Source organism: Coregonus lavaretus (assembly GCF_964263955.1).
Source record: "Coregonus lavaretus genome assembly, chromosome: 7".
Classification (NCBI taxonomy): Eukaryota; Metazoa; Chordata; class Actinopteri; order Salmoniformes; family Salmonidae; genus Coregonus; species Coregonus lavaretus.
This window is the reverse complement of record NC_139994.1, coordinates 8,223,472-8,239,455: the sequence shown is the minus strand read 5'-3', so window position 1 is coordinate 8,239,455 and position 15,984 is coordinate 8,223,472. Positions and strand designations below refer to the sequence as shown.

Genomic DNA, 15,984 nt, shown 5'->3' with positions numbered 1-15,984 from the left:
TTGCATCACCGCCTGGTATGACAACTGCTCGGCCTCCGACCGCAAGGCATTACAGAGGGTAGTGCGTACAGCCCAGTACATCACTGGGGCCAAGCTTCCTGCCATCCAGGACCTCTATACCAGGCGGTGTCAGAGGAAGGCCCTAAAAATTGTCAAAGACTCAAGCCACCCTAGTCATAGACTGTTCTCTCTGCTACCGCACGGCAAGCGGTACTGGAGCGCCAAATATAGGTCCAAGAGGCTTCTAAACAGCTTCTACCCCCAAGCCATAAGACTCCTAAACAGCTAATCAAATGGCTACCCGGACTATTTGCATTGCCCCCCCCCCCCCCTCTTTTACACTGCTGCTACTCTCTGTTTATTATCTATGCATAGTCACTTTAATAACTACCTACATGTACATATTACCTCAATTACCTCGACTAACTGGTGCCCCCGCACATTGACTCGGTACTGCTACCCACAGCCTTGCTATTGTTATTTTTACTGCTGCTCTTTAATTATTCGTTATTATATTTTGTATTATTTTATATTGTATTTTTTTGGTATTCTTTCTTAAAACTGCACTGTTGGTTAAGGGCTTGTAAGTAAGCATTTCACTGTAAGGTCTACACCTGTTGTATTCGGCGCATGTGACAAATAACGTTTGATTTGATTTGATGTAGAAGTATGCAATATAAATGAAACATATCACAAGGTTTCTATTTTAATATGGGTCCTCAACCCCATCCTGTTTTTGTTATGATTGATCATTTCAAAGGTATGTTTAAGGTAAATACCCTGACATCATTTTACCTCCCTGGTCACATGTTCTATCAGCTGTGCATCAGCACATCCGCCTGATTCGCGACTGTTTACAATCTGAAGACAGACAAACAGACCAGAATGGCGAACCCCGCATGAGCAGAAGAGGTAAAACACACATTCACAGTTAACGACAGAATATACGAAGGAGTAGGTTTTTTTTTATAATTGGGAAACAACTCTTGAGTTTGCATGAAGTTGCTAGCTTGTTTTGTCTTTATCTAGCTGCATGTCGGAAGTGTACAGCTAGGCCTGCTGGGTGCAATGCAATGCTCTTGTAGCTAGCCTGAATGTTAACCTGAAAAAAAGCTTGCGAGACAGTTTGACGACTAAATGATATTACTAGCCATCAGCAATGCAGTGGCATGATGAAGTAAGTATGTGCTAGCTATTGTAAATATGCATGGTGTTGCTACCTAGTTAAAGACATGTTTGTTGGTCTACCACCATGTTGGACAACTAGCTAGAGTTAGCTGCTAAGTCATGCCAATATTACACACTAACATTGCGGTGAAAATATGTCTGATCACCTTTTCTGTAAATAAAGCTAGTGACATGTATTTTACCCGTCGTTTAGCTAGCTATAATTTGTTAAAACGGTCTATTTACCCTGTGTTCACATTCGGTTGATGCATTTTGAGACATTCAGTTGAAACTTTTGAATGATAGTTAGCTATGCACTAGCCTACCTGTTTCTATTATGTCCAAGTTATAGTTGCCAATAGCACTATTGTGACCCAGTATAAGGCCTTGATAAGGCCGTGTAGCTCAGTTGGGGGTGCATGGCGCTTGCAACGCCAGGGTTGTGGGTTCGATTCCCATGGGGGGCCAGTATGAAAATAAAATGTATGCACTCACTAACTGTAAGTCGCTCTGGATAAGAGCGTCTGCTAAATGACTAAAATGTAAAATGTTGTATCTAGAGCTGTTTTGTTTTGGTCAGAGGCCGGACAGGAGAGGTCTGTCCCGTGAGAGAACCGTTCTGTCAGTGTCGACCCTTTGATCTCTGAGCAAGGTACACTGACTGCAGGGAAGCAGCCAGTCTAACCTGTTACTGAAGGCATATCTAATCCGTAACTCCTTGTCTGTCCATCCGGATAGTCTACCCCAGAGGAGTTATAGGTGCCGGTTTGGAGGAAAGTTAGGCTCAGACGGTTTCTTTACAGATATCCACATGTTATAAAATCCTGAGGGATGGACAAGGAGTTAGATATCGCTAGTTATTGTCCAGGCCCCATGCATTGTAGCTTTCTAGGACATGCGCAATTGCTACCTTATCTCTATAGCAGGGGTGTAGGAAAAAATTCAGAGGAGTATTTTTTTTAAATAATAGTGTATTATTTTACGCCCCTGCTCTATAGAGCTAGCTGAGCTGACAGCCCTAGGGGGAAAAAAATCCCCAGGTAGTAGATAGAAAGAAACCTTAAAAATAACCAGACTCATGGTCCCCTGTAGCTCAGTTGTTAAGAGCATGGCCCTTGCAACGCCAGGGTTGTGGGTTCGTTTCCCACGGGGGCCAGTATGAAAATGTATGCACTCACTAACTGTAAGTCGCTCTGGATAAGAGCGTCTGCTAAATGACTAAAACTTTAAAATGTATGCACTCACTAACTGTTAGTCGCTCTGGATAAGAGCGTCTGCTAAATGACTAAAATGTAAAATGATTTAAGCTAATTAGTTATGGACATGGACTAAACTGTGCTTGGCTAGGGGCAATAGGATGTTTCTTCCCTATGATCGTCTTCATACTTCAAGATTTGTTATTTTTGTTAGCTCCTGATGAGTGTGTACGCATGCATGCGTGTGTGTATGTTTCATGTCTCAAACACACACACACACACACACACACACACACACACTGAGAGACAGAAAGTTTCAGGATCCCGGTCTGCACCCTGGTCTGCTCAGGATCTGTGGTAGCCTTTAGGGTGCAACCCCAATGGCACCCTATTCCCTACATAGTGCACTAGTTCTGACCAGAGCCCTTTGGGCCCTGGGGGAAAGTAGTGCACTATATAGGGAATAGGGTGCCATTTGGAACATAACATTAGCCTGTGTGTTGGCCTGGGAGCTTCTGTAGACCATGGGACTAGAGGCCTGTACAGCAGTTATACAGAGGTAATTGTGTGCTGAAGTCGAGGCATGTGAGTTTAACGGTGTTCTCTCATTTTTTCTCAATTTTCTCTCCATTTTTTCTCTCCTTTTTCTCCTAGCATGGAGCTTATGGCATCAGACCTCTAGGCCTAACTCTTCCTGTCAGCGCCGCTCAGAGCAGCTCCTCTCACTGGCCTCTCTCCTCTCTCTCTCTGAGTTTATTGTGAGGAGGATCATAAACATAATCTCTTTCCCTGTAGGATGACGTGACAATAGCTTATAGTGTTGGTAGGTAGACAGACAAGTGTTGTCAATAGAACAGCAGGTGATGAGTCTCAGTGTAAGCCGGTGACATATATATATATATATATATATATATATATATATATATATATATATATATATATATATATATATATATATATATATATATATATATATATATATATATATATATATAGCTATATATATATATATATATATATAGCTATATATATAGCTATGACTAGCTAGGCTTACTGTTGTAGCCAAGTATTATTTTTGCTATGTGTGGAAAGGTATTGACTACTAGGTGATCCACCACCTGGATTCGGTCCTATGTAGCAAAATTTGAAATAGTTTTTATTTTTTTATTTTTTTACATTGGCTGAAAGTAGAGACTCAGAGCTACAAAATGGTATATCATACACTGCAGTTGAGGAACAATGGGGAAAGTAATTCTGCTTTTAAAGTTGATAAACTTGTAACCCCACTTTTGAAAAAATGGCCCTTGAATGTTTTGGTACACCTACTGGAGAGCTCTTCTTTGTCTACACCCATTCAGCATTGTTCACACCCTCTTAAGCCCCACCTATCTCTTTAAGGATTCACATGTGAGGCCATGTGCTAAACAGAGTGAATATGTTAGTGTAGTAAACAACGAAAGATTTCAAGACTAAAATTGGTAAAAGTAGTAGCATAAAGTAGTAGTAAAAATACACTATCTAGTCCTTGGCCTATATCCTAATCTGATTTTGGTGCAGGTCATGTTGTTCTTCACATTACCGTCTCTGGTAAACACACACTATATCAAATAAAATCCAAGTTTAATGTCACATGCACAGGATACAGAAGGCGTAAACGGTACAGTGAAATGGTTACTTGCATAGTAGAGTCTTTTGTTTAGACATGTAACTAGCTAGCTAAACAATGAACCATAATCCCAACTCATACTACCATGCACCATGCATGAATCTGCAGGTAGCTAAAGCTAACCAACTAGGTTAAATGTTAGCAAGCTAGCTAATATTAGGCTATAACTAGCAAGGCAAATTAATTTCTGAGATACTAATAATATTACTAGTCAGATCATACACCTAACGTTAGCTAGTGAGCGAGCCAGCTAACGTTACCTAGTTAACAGTACGCTTTAACTTGCAATGAAATTGACTTTTTGACCAAAGTAGAAACGTATTATATCTGAAAATGTAGGTAGACTCTTCCCCGTATACATGGATGACCGCTTCTCCCTCTCTGTCATGGATGCCATGGTTGCCCTTAGTTTCAAGATGTAATCTGGAGACAGGTGTTTTATACAACAGCCTCCTGTGTTCTCTTTTCGACTCTCCGCATTTGGCAATCATCTCTCAGCTTCCACCGGGCATTCCACTGATTTCAAAACTCGGTCAACTTCTTCCGTGACAACAACACTGTTGATCGCCATTTCTTCTGATGACAGTGATGGGGAAGACTCTACAGTGTCTGGTTCAATGAAAATGTTTTTACCTAAATCAGGGATTTCCTCATCGTCTGATACATTTTCAGTCAGAGAGAGTCAGCATGGAATGATCGTCAACAGAAAGTAGTCCATCACAACGTTTTCCCACTGATATTTGTCGATAGTGCTATTAACTTCAGGACAGCAATGCAACACTTTTTCACTTCTTCATGATATCTTTCAAAAAAAGCCGCGTTAGAAAGGATTATCCACACATACTGAGCAGCTCATGTTATAGACAGAAGCATGCTACATGGCAGACCAATCCAAACTCATCTCTCGGCCTGGCCAGCCCATCCATTATCTCAGCCAATCATGGCTAGTGGGAATGTTGCTGTATTTTTCTTTGGCTAAACCAACTAGCCTCATAATTTAACAATTGTATTCATATTTACAGATGGCATACAAGTTTGTTATTAAGGCACATGAAAGTTCACATGTTCCAGAAGGCATTTCTGCCAAAAACTCGCCTTAAAAAAAAGTTGAAATGCCTCTCCTGTGAAGTAGTGACGTGCGACATATGCCCTAGCTTCTTGAAACGGGTAACACTAGGCAGACTGATAGGAAGGTCCAAAACAGGGATGGTCCTTGTGTTGTAGGCATTGTGTCTCTCAGAGCACAGGCTAGAGGTTTTCCCATTTCCTTGACAACCTCAACAAACCATTTGATTGGTTCAGTCTTCAATTTCTCGAATGCGATCTGTATAGCCTACATCTACTAAGATGGACCCTCAGTCACATGAAAGCCATAGGCTAGTCCTCTATACTAGCACTGAAGTACCCTGCTCTGTTATTCCTCAGTGTATTCTGCTGTTGTCAGAACTCATTATCCGCTGTTCCACAGCAACATAATCAGACTCACTGAAAGCAGAAGAAGAGCTTTATGGCTCTGGGCAGAAGCTACACAGCCTCTCTGTCTAGCTCAGGTTATATCCTATTGGTTTTCTACCATTTCGGGCCTTCCAAGTCAGATAGCAATGCAAAGCTCTTTACCTATTGGTTTATTAATGCCTTCCATTATGTATTTATTTGATTACATCATAAAAGATGAATGCGGTGAATTATTGACGTGTCTTTTGGTGACGTGGTAAATTATGCAGTAGTTAATTTGGGTTGATTATTGCACTGAGAAGTTTGTGGTTATTGTTACAGAAAAGGAGATGACTCTGGAATAGAACTTTAGAATAGAATGGAAGTGAATTCTTCCTCCAGGCATGGCCGCTCCAACGCACGCTCATCAGGCCTGGAATTTTTACATTCAAGAGGTGCCCAATCTGCCAGGGCACCAAGGCCATCTGCCAGGGCACCAAGGCCATCTGCCAGGGCACCAAGGCCATCTGCCAGGGCACCAAGGCCATCTGCCAGGGCACCAAGGCCATCTGCCAGGGCAACAAGGCCATCTGCCAGGGCACCAAGGCCATCTGCCAGGGCACCAAGGCCATTAACCAAAATGGCCAATAAAATGTCCTTGAAAACTGAAAAACACTAGCTATTCTGTTAAGAAAAACATAAGTGTATGTAAATGTTGGAGTATTTTTGTAATAATAATACATTATTGCTTTGCTTTTTCTCAATCTGATTGGGTGGGCATGGCTCCCAAGTGGGTAGGCCTGTGCCCTCCCAGGCCCAACCATGCCTACGCCCTGCCAGGCCCACCAATGCCTTAGGAGAGAAAGGCTGGTGTCTGTTGAGCACGGCAACATCACACATCTTGCAATCTGAGGGGAGGCAGTCAACATTTTGAAACTATTTGACCATAAACGTAATTGTTTAAAACTTGGATGTTTTTTGTCATTTCATGAGGCATGTTTTACCTAGTTTCAAAGTAGATTAGCCAAATTACGAGGGAATTATTTTATAAACACTTCCTCATATGCCATTGAAACCAGTAGGCTATTTCTCTATTGGTTTTCAAAAAACTTTATTTCATTGTCCAGTAGCCATGGACACAATCCTAGTCATATTAGCAACACATGCTACACTGAACAAAAATATAAACGCAACATGCAACAATTTCAAAGATTTTACTGAGTTACAGTTCATATAAGGAAATCAGTCAATTAAAATAAATTATTTAGGCCCTAATCTATAGATTTCACATGACTGGGAATACAGATATGCATCTGTTGGTCACGTATACCTTTTTTTTTTTTTTGTAGGGGCGTGGATCAGAAAACCGGTCAGTATCTGGTGTGACCACGATAATTGGCCATCTGCTCGGTACAGTTGAAACGGGATTCATCCGTGAAGAGCACACTTCTGCAGCGTGCCAGTGGCCATTGAAGGTGAGCATTTGCCCACTGAAGTCGGTGACGATGCCAGTGGGCATCCTGGTGAGGATGATGAGCATGCAGATAAGCTTCCCTGAGACGGTTTCTGACAGTTTGTGCAGAAATTCTTCGGTTGTGCAAACCCAGTTTCATCAGCTATCCGGGTGGCTTGTCTCAGACGATCCCGTAGGTGAAGAAGCCGGATGTGGAGGTCCTGGGCTGGCGTGGTTACACCTGGTCTGCGGTTGTGAGGCCGGTTGGATGTACTGCCAAATTATTTAAAACAATATTGGAGGCGGCTGATGTTAGAGAAATGAACATTAAATTCTCTGACAACAGCTCTGGTGAACATTTCTGCAGTCAGCATGCCAATTGCACTCTCCTTCAAAACTTGAGGCATCTGTGGCATTGTGTTGTGTGACAAAACTGCACATTTTAGAGTTGCCTTTTATTGTCCCCAGCATAATGTGCACCTGTGTAATGATCATGCTGTTTAATCAGCTTCTTGATATGCCACACCTGTCAGGTGGATGAATTATCTTGGCAAAGGAGAAATGCTCACTAACAGGCATGTAAACAAATTTGTGCATAACATTTGAGAGAAATAAGCTTTTTGTGCAAATGGAAAATTTCAGGGATCTTCAATTTCAGCTCATGAAACATAGGAGCAACACTTTACATGTTGCGTTTATATTTTTGTTCAGTATAGTTGTTACATTTCTAAATGTCTAAATATTGAGATTGGTACCCCCCCCCCCCCCCCCCCCCCCCCTAATAATAGTTTGGTAGGTCTCTATTGGGCCATTAAAGATTACCCCAGTCATTTTACATTATTACAGAGGACCTTGAGATGCTGAAACTGCTGCACCGCTAGTAGCTTGTGTTACTTGCATGTTCAGATTCTTCTTCTGTAAAATTTGAATTGACATGAAACGTACATAGCCCATGTCCTGACAGTGGGCAGTCATAGTTTGAGGAACTAGATGATCAGGCACGTCTGAAACATGTTAAACTATTTTTCAGAATCCGTTCTAGTTCAAAATGATGAAATGCAATGCATTATTATTTACCTATTGACAGCATCTCTCTCTCTCTCGTTGCAGATTAGTTCTAATTATTTAATGGGATGATGTCTTTTTAAAAGGGGAAAAAAAACTCAAATGACTTAAAGAAGGCATTAGTCTTTGTGAGGAACAGATGTTGCCGAGGGAAACGGGAGCATGCATTATGCATATACAATTATTTATTTTGGTAGCGTGCACGGCTGATTTATCGAAGCCGGGTTCCATGCGCCTCGTTAATGGGTTTAAGGAGATGCCTTTTGTAAGGGTGATTTCCATAATTAATAAAGGAACATACATAATGAGTTGGCTGCCGCAGTGGAAGGAAGCGTGTGGTATGTAGACTAGGCCTAGCCTGTGTGTACACGCACACATTTAGAACCATGGAAGAGGCCTATCCATGATAAAGAATAGAGAGGAGGAGTTTAACCTAAATAAGATCAACATGGTTTATTGCGGACGATATAAGACGTTGGTGTCTTTTGATGAAAGACGTCGTGGTTTAGGCTAGTTTTGGAATGGAGCTGCTCAATGTCCTATCATTGTATTGTTGTTATGTGAAACGTCATGATTTGACTTTTTATTTATTTATTTATCGCCTTATCTTTTAGTTGTCTTTTTTTTTCTTTATCGTTTTATAGTTTAGTTGTCTTTATTTTTGTATATATATTTTTTTACCTTTATTTAACTAGGCAAGTCAGTTACAGTGAGGGGAAAAAAGTATTTGATCCCCTGCTGATTTTGTACGTTTGCCCACTGACAAAGACATGATCAGTCTATCATTTTAATGGTAGGTTTATTTGAACATTGAGAGACAGAACAACAACAACAAAAAATCCAGAAAAACGCATGTCAAAAATGTTATAAATTGATTTGCATTTTAATGAGGGAAATAAGTATTTGACCCCTCTGCAAAACATGACTTAGTACTTGGTGGCAAAACCCTTGTTGGCAATCACAGAGGTCAGACGTTTCTTGTAGTTGGCCACCAGGTTTGCACACATCTCAGGAGGGATTTTGTCCCACTCCTCTTTGCAGATCTTCTCCAAGTCATTAAGGTTTCGAGGCTGACGTTTGGCAACTCGAACCTTCAGCTCCCTCCACAGATTTTCTATGGGATTAAGGTCTGGAGACTGGCTAGGCCACTCCAGGACCTTAAAGTGCTTCTTCTTGAGCCACTCCTTTGTTGCCTTGGCCGTGTGTTTTGGGTCATTGTCATGCTGGAATACCCATCCACGACCCATTTTCAATGCCCTGGCTGAGGGAAGGATGTTCTCACGCAAGATTTGACGGTACATGGCCCCGTCCATCGTCCCTTTGATGCGGTGAAGTTGTCCTGTCCCCTTAGCAGAAAAACACCCCCAAAGCATAATGTTTCCACCTCCATGTTTGACGTTGGGGATGGTGTTCTTGGGGTCATAGGCAGCATTCCTCCTCCTCCAAACACGGCGAGTTGAGTTGATGCCAAAGAGCTCGATTTTGGTCTCATCTGACCACAACACTTTCACCCAGTTCTCCTCTGAATCATTCAGATGTTCATTGGCAAACTTCAGACGGCCCTGTATATGTGCTTTCTTGAGCAGGGGGACCTTGCGAGCGCTGCAGGATTTCTGTCCTTCACGGCGTAGTGCGTTACCAATTGTTTTCTTGGTGACTATGGTCCCAGCTGCCTTGAGATCATTGACAAGATCCTCCCGTGTAGTTCTGGGCTGATTCCTCACCGTTCTCATGATCATTGCAACTCCACGAGGTGAGATCTTGCATGGAGCCCCAGGCCGAGGGAGATTGACAGTTCTTTTGTGTTTCTTCCATTTGCGAATAATCGCACCAACTGTTGTCACCTTCTCACCAAGCTGCTTTTCGATGGTCTTGTAGCCCATTCCAGCCTTGTGTAGGTCTACAATCTTGTCCCTGACATCCTTGGAGAGCTCTTTGGTCTTGGCCATGGTGGAGAGTTTGGAATCTGATTGATTGATTGCTTCTGTGGACAGGTGTCTTTTATACAGGTAACAAACTGAGATTAGGAGCACTCCCTTTAAGAGTGTGCTCCTAATCTCAGCTCGTTACCTGTATAAAAGACACCCGGGAGCCAGAAATCTTTCTGATTGAGAGGGGGTCAAATACTTATTTCCCTCATTAAAATGCAAATCAATTTATAACATTTTTGACATGCGTTTTTCTGGATTATTTTGTTGTTATTCTGTCTCTCACTGTTCAAATAAACCTACCATTAAAATTATAGACTGATCATGTCTTTGTCAGTGGGCAAACGTACAAAATCAGCAGGGGATCAAATACTTTTTTCCCTCACTGTAAGAACAAATTATTATTTACAATGATGGCCTTATCTTTTAGTTGTCTTTTCTTTTGGTACTGTAGGACTTTACAGTAGTTAGCCTGATTTCCATGGCGATGTAGCCCACATAGAGCTGTCAGTCTGAACATTCCCTGGTTCTATCCCTATCCCCTCCTCTTTCTCCATGGAAGTCACTCTGTGATTAGTATGTTGTTTTTTCATTTGCATACATAATGTTATTTTCCACTTCTCTTGTTCTTGTCCAATCTGTTTTATTAAAGTGTAGGCTATGTCAGTAATGTTCCAAAGCCACTCAGCACACATTACAGTGGCCTGAACTCCATGCAGGAACAAACTCAGTCATCAGATCTATCAGTTCCTCTTTCACTAGTGTTGTCTTGTGTTGAATTCCCTTCACTGGTGTTGTGTTGAATTCCCTTCACTGGTGTTGTGTTGAATTCCCTTCACTAGTGTTGTGTTGAATTCCCTTCACTGGTGTTGTGTTGAATTCCCTTCACTAGTGTTGTGTTGAATTCCCTTCACTGGTGTTGTGTTGAATTCCCTTCACTGGTGTTGTGTTGAATTCCCTTCACTAGTGTTGTTGAATTCCCTTCACTAGTGTTGTTGAATTCCCTTCACTAGTGTTGTTGAATTCCCTTCACTAGTGTTGTTGAATTCCCTTCACTAGTGTTGTTGAATTCCCTTCACTAGTGTTGTGTTGAATTCCCTTCACTAGTGTTGTTGAATTCCCTTCACTGGTGTTGTGTTGAATTCCCTTCACTAGTGTTGTTGAATTCCCTTCACTAGTGTTGTGTTGAATTCCCTTCACTAGTGTTGTTGAATTCCCTTCACTAGTGTTGTGTTGAATTCCCTTCACTAGTGTTGTTGAATTCCCTTCTAGTGTTGTGTTGAATTCCCTTCACTAGTGTTGTTGAATTCCCTTCACTAGTGTTGTGTTGAATTCCCTTCACTAGTGTTGTTGAATTCCCTTCACTAGTGTTGTTGAATTCCCTTCACTAGTGTTGTTGAATTCCCTTCACTAGTGTTGTTGAATTCCCTTCTAGTGTTGTGTTGAATTACCTTGGTGGTATCTGTACCCAGGGATAGAGAGAAATACCAAAGACTGCTTTTCTTTGTTTCTATCTTTGATTTCTCTTCTGTTTGTCCCTCTGTGTTGTTTCTCTCAGATAAGCCTTCATCTGTCGTGAGTCTAAGCTGAGGAGAAACACATTGTTGTGACTGTAAGTACTGACATGGAACAAAGACAAAAAAGCCTAGGCCTGAAGCTTAATTGGATAAGAGTATTCCCATTTTATACTGTTTTGTTCCGTTTTTAATTGTTCTACTAAACTTCCTCCCACTCTTTCTATTATCAGATAAATCCTCCTGTTTTAGCTCTGTCGTGTACAGTTTTGCTCTTACTCTATGGTATGTTTTGCTGTTACAGTCATCTCAGGGTTTTTTCTGGATCAAAAAGGGGCTTAGGTGGTGGGCGTGGCCGGGGCAGCTGAATTTTATTTTTGTTTTAGCATTTTTAAACCAATTTCCTGCAATTCTCCGAATTTTTTCTTGGAGCCGAGATACATGTTGCAGTTTTAAAGTGATGTTGGGCTGGTGCTGGAGATAATGAATATGAACTTGAGAAATCTTGATATTTTCGTTTAATAACAAAATCAATACTATTAAATAATATTGTTTTGGGAATTTTCTATTCCCTGACTGTCTAGCTTTTTATTTTGGTGATTGTTAGTGCTCAAAGATCATTTTTATCAAAATGATATAGGTCCATTATCTTATATATATTTTTTGGGTGTGGACTTGGGCGGCCTGCCCAAGGGTTTCTATGGCAGAAAAATCCCTGCATCCTACTCTTGTTCTGTGGTGTTGAAGAGTTAATACTCGTTCTTGTTCTGTGGTGTTGTAAGAGTTAATACTCGTTCTTGTTCTGTGGTGGTACACGGGTAGTTCTAAACCCTCCTGTTGTTCTCATCACAGGTTCTGTTGGGGGGTGGTCATGCAGCACCCTAACTTTGAGACCCACCACCCTCTCCAGCCAGAGGGAGAGCAGGAGACTGGTTTTGATCCGCTCCACAACTTCAACAGGAATCGCAGCCGTGGTGAGTCGACATTTACAACATATTCATTAAAGATTTATTAACATGTTATAAATCCTTTATATAATCTCTGAGGCTTAATTAAGCTGTTATTAACATTTCATAGTCATATCTAGTGATGTGGGAAAAAGTCGAGACAGTTACTCATCACAACATTATTTCTGGATGATATTATAATGATATTTGACTCCTAGTATAGATTAGTAAAATATATATATATTATAATTTTTTGCTACTGTAGGTCATGTTAGCTAGCGGTAGTCGGCTGTACCTGTGCCAAAACTACGGTATTTTGCATCGTATAACTTGTTCTCCATCTTGTTTTCAAATAGTGAACCAACATGTTTTCAGCACTTTCATTTCCATGACTGATCAAAACTCATTTTCTCATGCTCTCTCGTCTCTCTGCAGCAGACATATAGTGAGCAATATGTTTGGAATATCAAATTGCAATAAAATCGCAGTATCGAATCGCGATACACATACAATAGTGAGAATTGCAGTACATATCTTATCGGCACCTAAGTATCGTAATAATATCGTATTGTGAGGTCCCTGGCAATTCACAGCCCTATTCATAACCATACAAAATGAATAACATGTGCGAGGTACAGAGAGAAAAGGAGAGATGGATGGAGAAAGGTTTAGAGAGAGAGAGGTGGAGTGGATTGTATACCGGTGAGTCATTAATACAGCTGATCACCAACGTTCCCTCAATTTTTCTTCAGGCAGTGAGTGAATTTCAGGTTTGCTGAGCGCAAATTCTCGGCAACTTCCGGCGTGCGTTTACGGTGAACACTGGAGAAAATGCATCCCATAACATTTTAACATGGAAATAGATGTTCTATGACACAACCTACAGTAGCAGCCAATGTGTGGTGTTCAATGTAGGCCTTGAAAAAATGCAGTGCTTGACATTAACCTGGTTATCCACTCAGACAAGGAGGTGACTGAAAATAATGTTGTTTGAATAAAGAAACCAACCAAGAATATGAACAAATGTGCACGCGCAGCGACATGTGGTTCTGTGCTTTGATCTCAAAACAAGTGCATCTACTCGCGACCGCTTGTGCCTGTCAATGCAATAGAATCCTCCGACGATGCTCTCTGCCTAAAACAAAATCCCACACTAAGTCTTCCTTAGTTTTGTTTCGGTATTTTCCATTGAAAGGGGCTAATATTATGTTGATTTGATCACAATTTCCACAGTAGAGTGAAACGTTGATAGTGTAAAGTAACAGGGCAAACTCTTGTAAAGTTGAGTGAAGTTCAATCTCGTGCGTCTCTGCGCGGGCTGTTATTTTCTTTCTGCGCGTTAGTCTTGGGGAAGCTGAGGGAACATTGCTGATGACGCCTGCGGGCAAAAGAAGGGTTAAAGTGTGTTTAGCGTTTTGTTTAGCTTATGAATATTCATAGTGAGTGTCCCCAGAGCAACGTCACACGATACACTCCTGTAACTAATGATTATTGACAGCTCCCAGAAGTGTGTGTTAACCTGCAGGGCAAATTAGTTATTATTTACACATTTACATTTACATTTTAGTCATTTAGCAGACGCTCTTTCCACAGGGCATACATTTTATTTTTTCATTTACAATGATTTAGGTTTGACTTCCCTGCCTCTTACTCGCTCTGTTTTTGCCTCTTGAGTACCTTCATCTGTCATTTTCCTGATGACATGATCGAATTGGTCAAAGTCATGTGGTAGAAACCATGCTATTGAAATGTATGTATATTGAAATCTGTCAGAGTTTAGCATTTTCCTTCCAGCACCTTCACTACTGGTTTTGGGTGTGCAGTAGATTCTGCCTAATATCTACAAGAAAACATGCTATTGAAATGTATGTATATTGAAATCTGTCAGAGAAAAGGATGCATTGACAAGTATTCTAACATCCATTATGTTGGAGCTGAGCCACTATGATCCACATCATTGGTGTCTACATCGCCTCCTAGTGGCTGCATTTGTAGTTAATAATTTTTTTGTGTATGTTTTATAGGAGGATCTCTGGATAGTAGCACTTTGTCTAAGTCCACTTTCCTCTCCTACAGGTAAGAAGTGGTGTGTGTGTGTGTGTGTGTGATTTACGTTTTGGTCCACGTCACAGGCAGATCTAATTCTCTACTTATTCCAAATTAGATTAAATAAATTGGAGAAGGTTGAAAACTCACTAAAAGCTCTTCTCATCTCTCCCATTACCTCCCTCTCTCCCTCCCTCCCTCTGAAGGAAAGAATGGGATGACTTGTTTCTGAACACTAATTACCTGACCAGGATCCGGCAGGCAGGCATCAACGGTCGATTGCGGAGCAGCCGATTCCGCAGTGTGTGCTGGAAGGTAAACCAGTCACAGACAAACATGGCTCTTGGGTGTCTGAAGGTATTTCTACCATGTGAGTCATGTGTGTTGTCTTCTAGTTGTACCTGGAGGTCCTTCCTGAGGATAAGAGCCAATGGATCAACAAGACCAAGGAGCTACGAGCCCAGTATGAGAGGATCAAAGAGACGGTGAGTTGTTGTGTTTGTGCGCGCCATGTGTTCACCTGTTCCCGTGCCTGCTCGTGTGTGTGTTTGGGTGTGAGTCAGCTCATACTTTTTACTATGTCTGTGTGTGCCAGTCACTGACCGCCTCTCCTCTCCTCTCAGCACATCACCAACCCCCGTAAAGCTGCAGGTCAGCAGGACCTGGTGGTCAACAACCCACTCTCACAGGACGAGGGGGTAAGTGTAGTGTAGCCTCATAGTCTCTCTAGATACAACTCCTTATCCATAACAGTGGGAATGTAAACGTCTAAATAACTATATCACAGGACTAAGGGGGTGTCCCTGTTGTAAATATCTACTTATTAATACACTTTTATAATTCATTTATTATGATATACAGTGCATTCAGAAAGTATTCAGAACCCTTGACTTTTTCCACATTTTGTTACATTACAAATGTATTAATAATAAAAAAACTAAAATACCTTATTTACATACGTATTCAGACCCTTTGCTGTGAGACTCCAAATTGAGCTGAGGTGCATCCTGTTTCCATTGATCATCCTTGAGATGTTTCTACAACTTGATTGGAGTCCACCTGTGGTCAATTCAATTGATTGGACATGATTTGGAAAGGCACACGCCTGTCTATATAAGTTCCCACAGTTGACAGTGCATGTCAGAGCAAAAAACAAGCCATGAGGTCGAAGGAATTGTCTGTAGAGCTCAGAGACAGGATTGTGTCGAGGCAAAAATGTCTGCAGCATTGAAGGTCCCCAAGAACACAGTGGCCTCCATCATTCTTAAATGGAAGAAGTTTGGAACTACCAAGACTCTTCCTAGAGCTGGCCTCCTGGCCAATCTGAGCAAGGGAGAAGGGTCTTGGTCAGGGAGGTGACCAAGAACCCGATGGTCACTCTGACAGAGCTCCAGAGTTCCTCTGTGGAGATGGGAAAACCTTCCAGAAGGACAACCATCTCTGCAGCACTCCACCAATCAGGCCTTTATGGTAGAGTGGCCAGACAGAAGCCACTCCTCAGTAAAAGGCACATGACAGCCTGCTTGGAGTTACCAAAAGGCACCTAAAGACTCTCAGACCATGAGAAA

The 15,984-nt window shown here is 41.5% G+C and overlaps 1 protein-coding gene across 3 annotated transcripts in view; it reads left to right on the top strand.

Annotated features, from left to right (window-relative positions):
- Window positions 1–828: 828 nt before the first annotated feature.
- LOC311132043 (TBC1 domain family member 5-like) overlaps window positions 829–15,984 on the top strand; it is a 29,475-nt gene continuing 14,319 nt past the window's right edge. Inside the window, exons 1-8 of one of the 3 annotated variants that reach the window (XM_084165209.1) lie at window positions 846–912; window positions 6,813–6,938; window positions 11,468–11,521; window positions 12,276–12,397; window positions 14,395–14,446; window positions 14,623–14,731; window positions 14,812–14,901; window positions 15,040–15,114. In XM_084165209.1, the coding sequence (XP_084021335.1) occupies window positions 12,295–12,397; window positions 14,395–14,446; window positions 14,623–14,731; window positions 14,812–14,901; window positions 15,040–15,114 (429 nt within the window). In that variant the 5' untranslated portion in view covers window positions 846–912; window positions 6,813–6,938; window positions 11,468–11,521; window positions 12,276–12,294. Of the gene's footprint in view, window positions 913–6,812; window positions 6,939–11,467; window positions 11,522–12,275; window positions 12,398–14,394; window positions 14,447–14,622; window positions 14,732–14,811; window positions 14,902–15,039; window positions 15,115–15,984 lie in introns of all 3 variants that reach the window. The other 2 variants (XM_084165208.1, XM_084165210.1) reach the window with 2 other exon arrangements.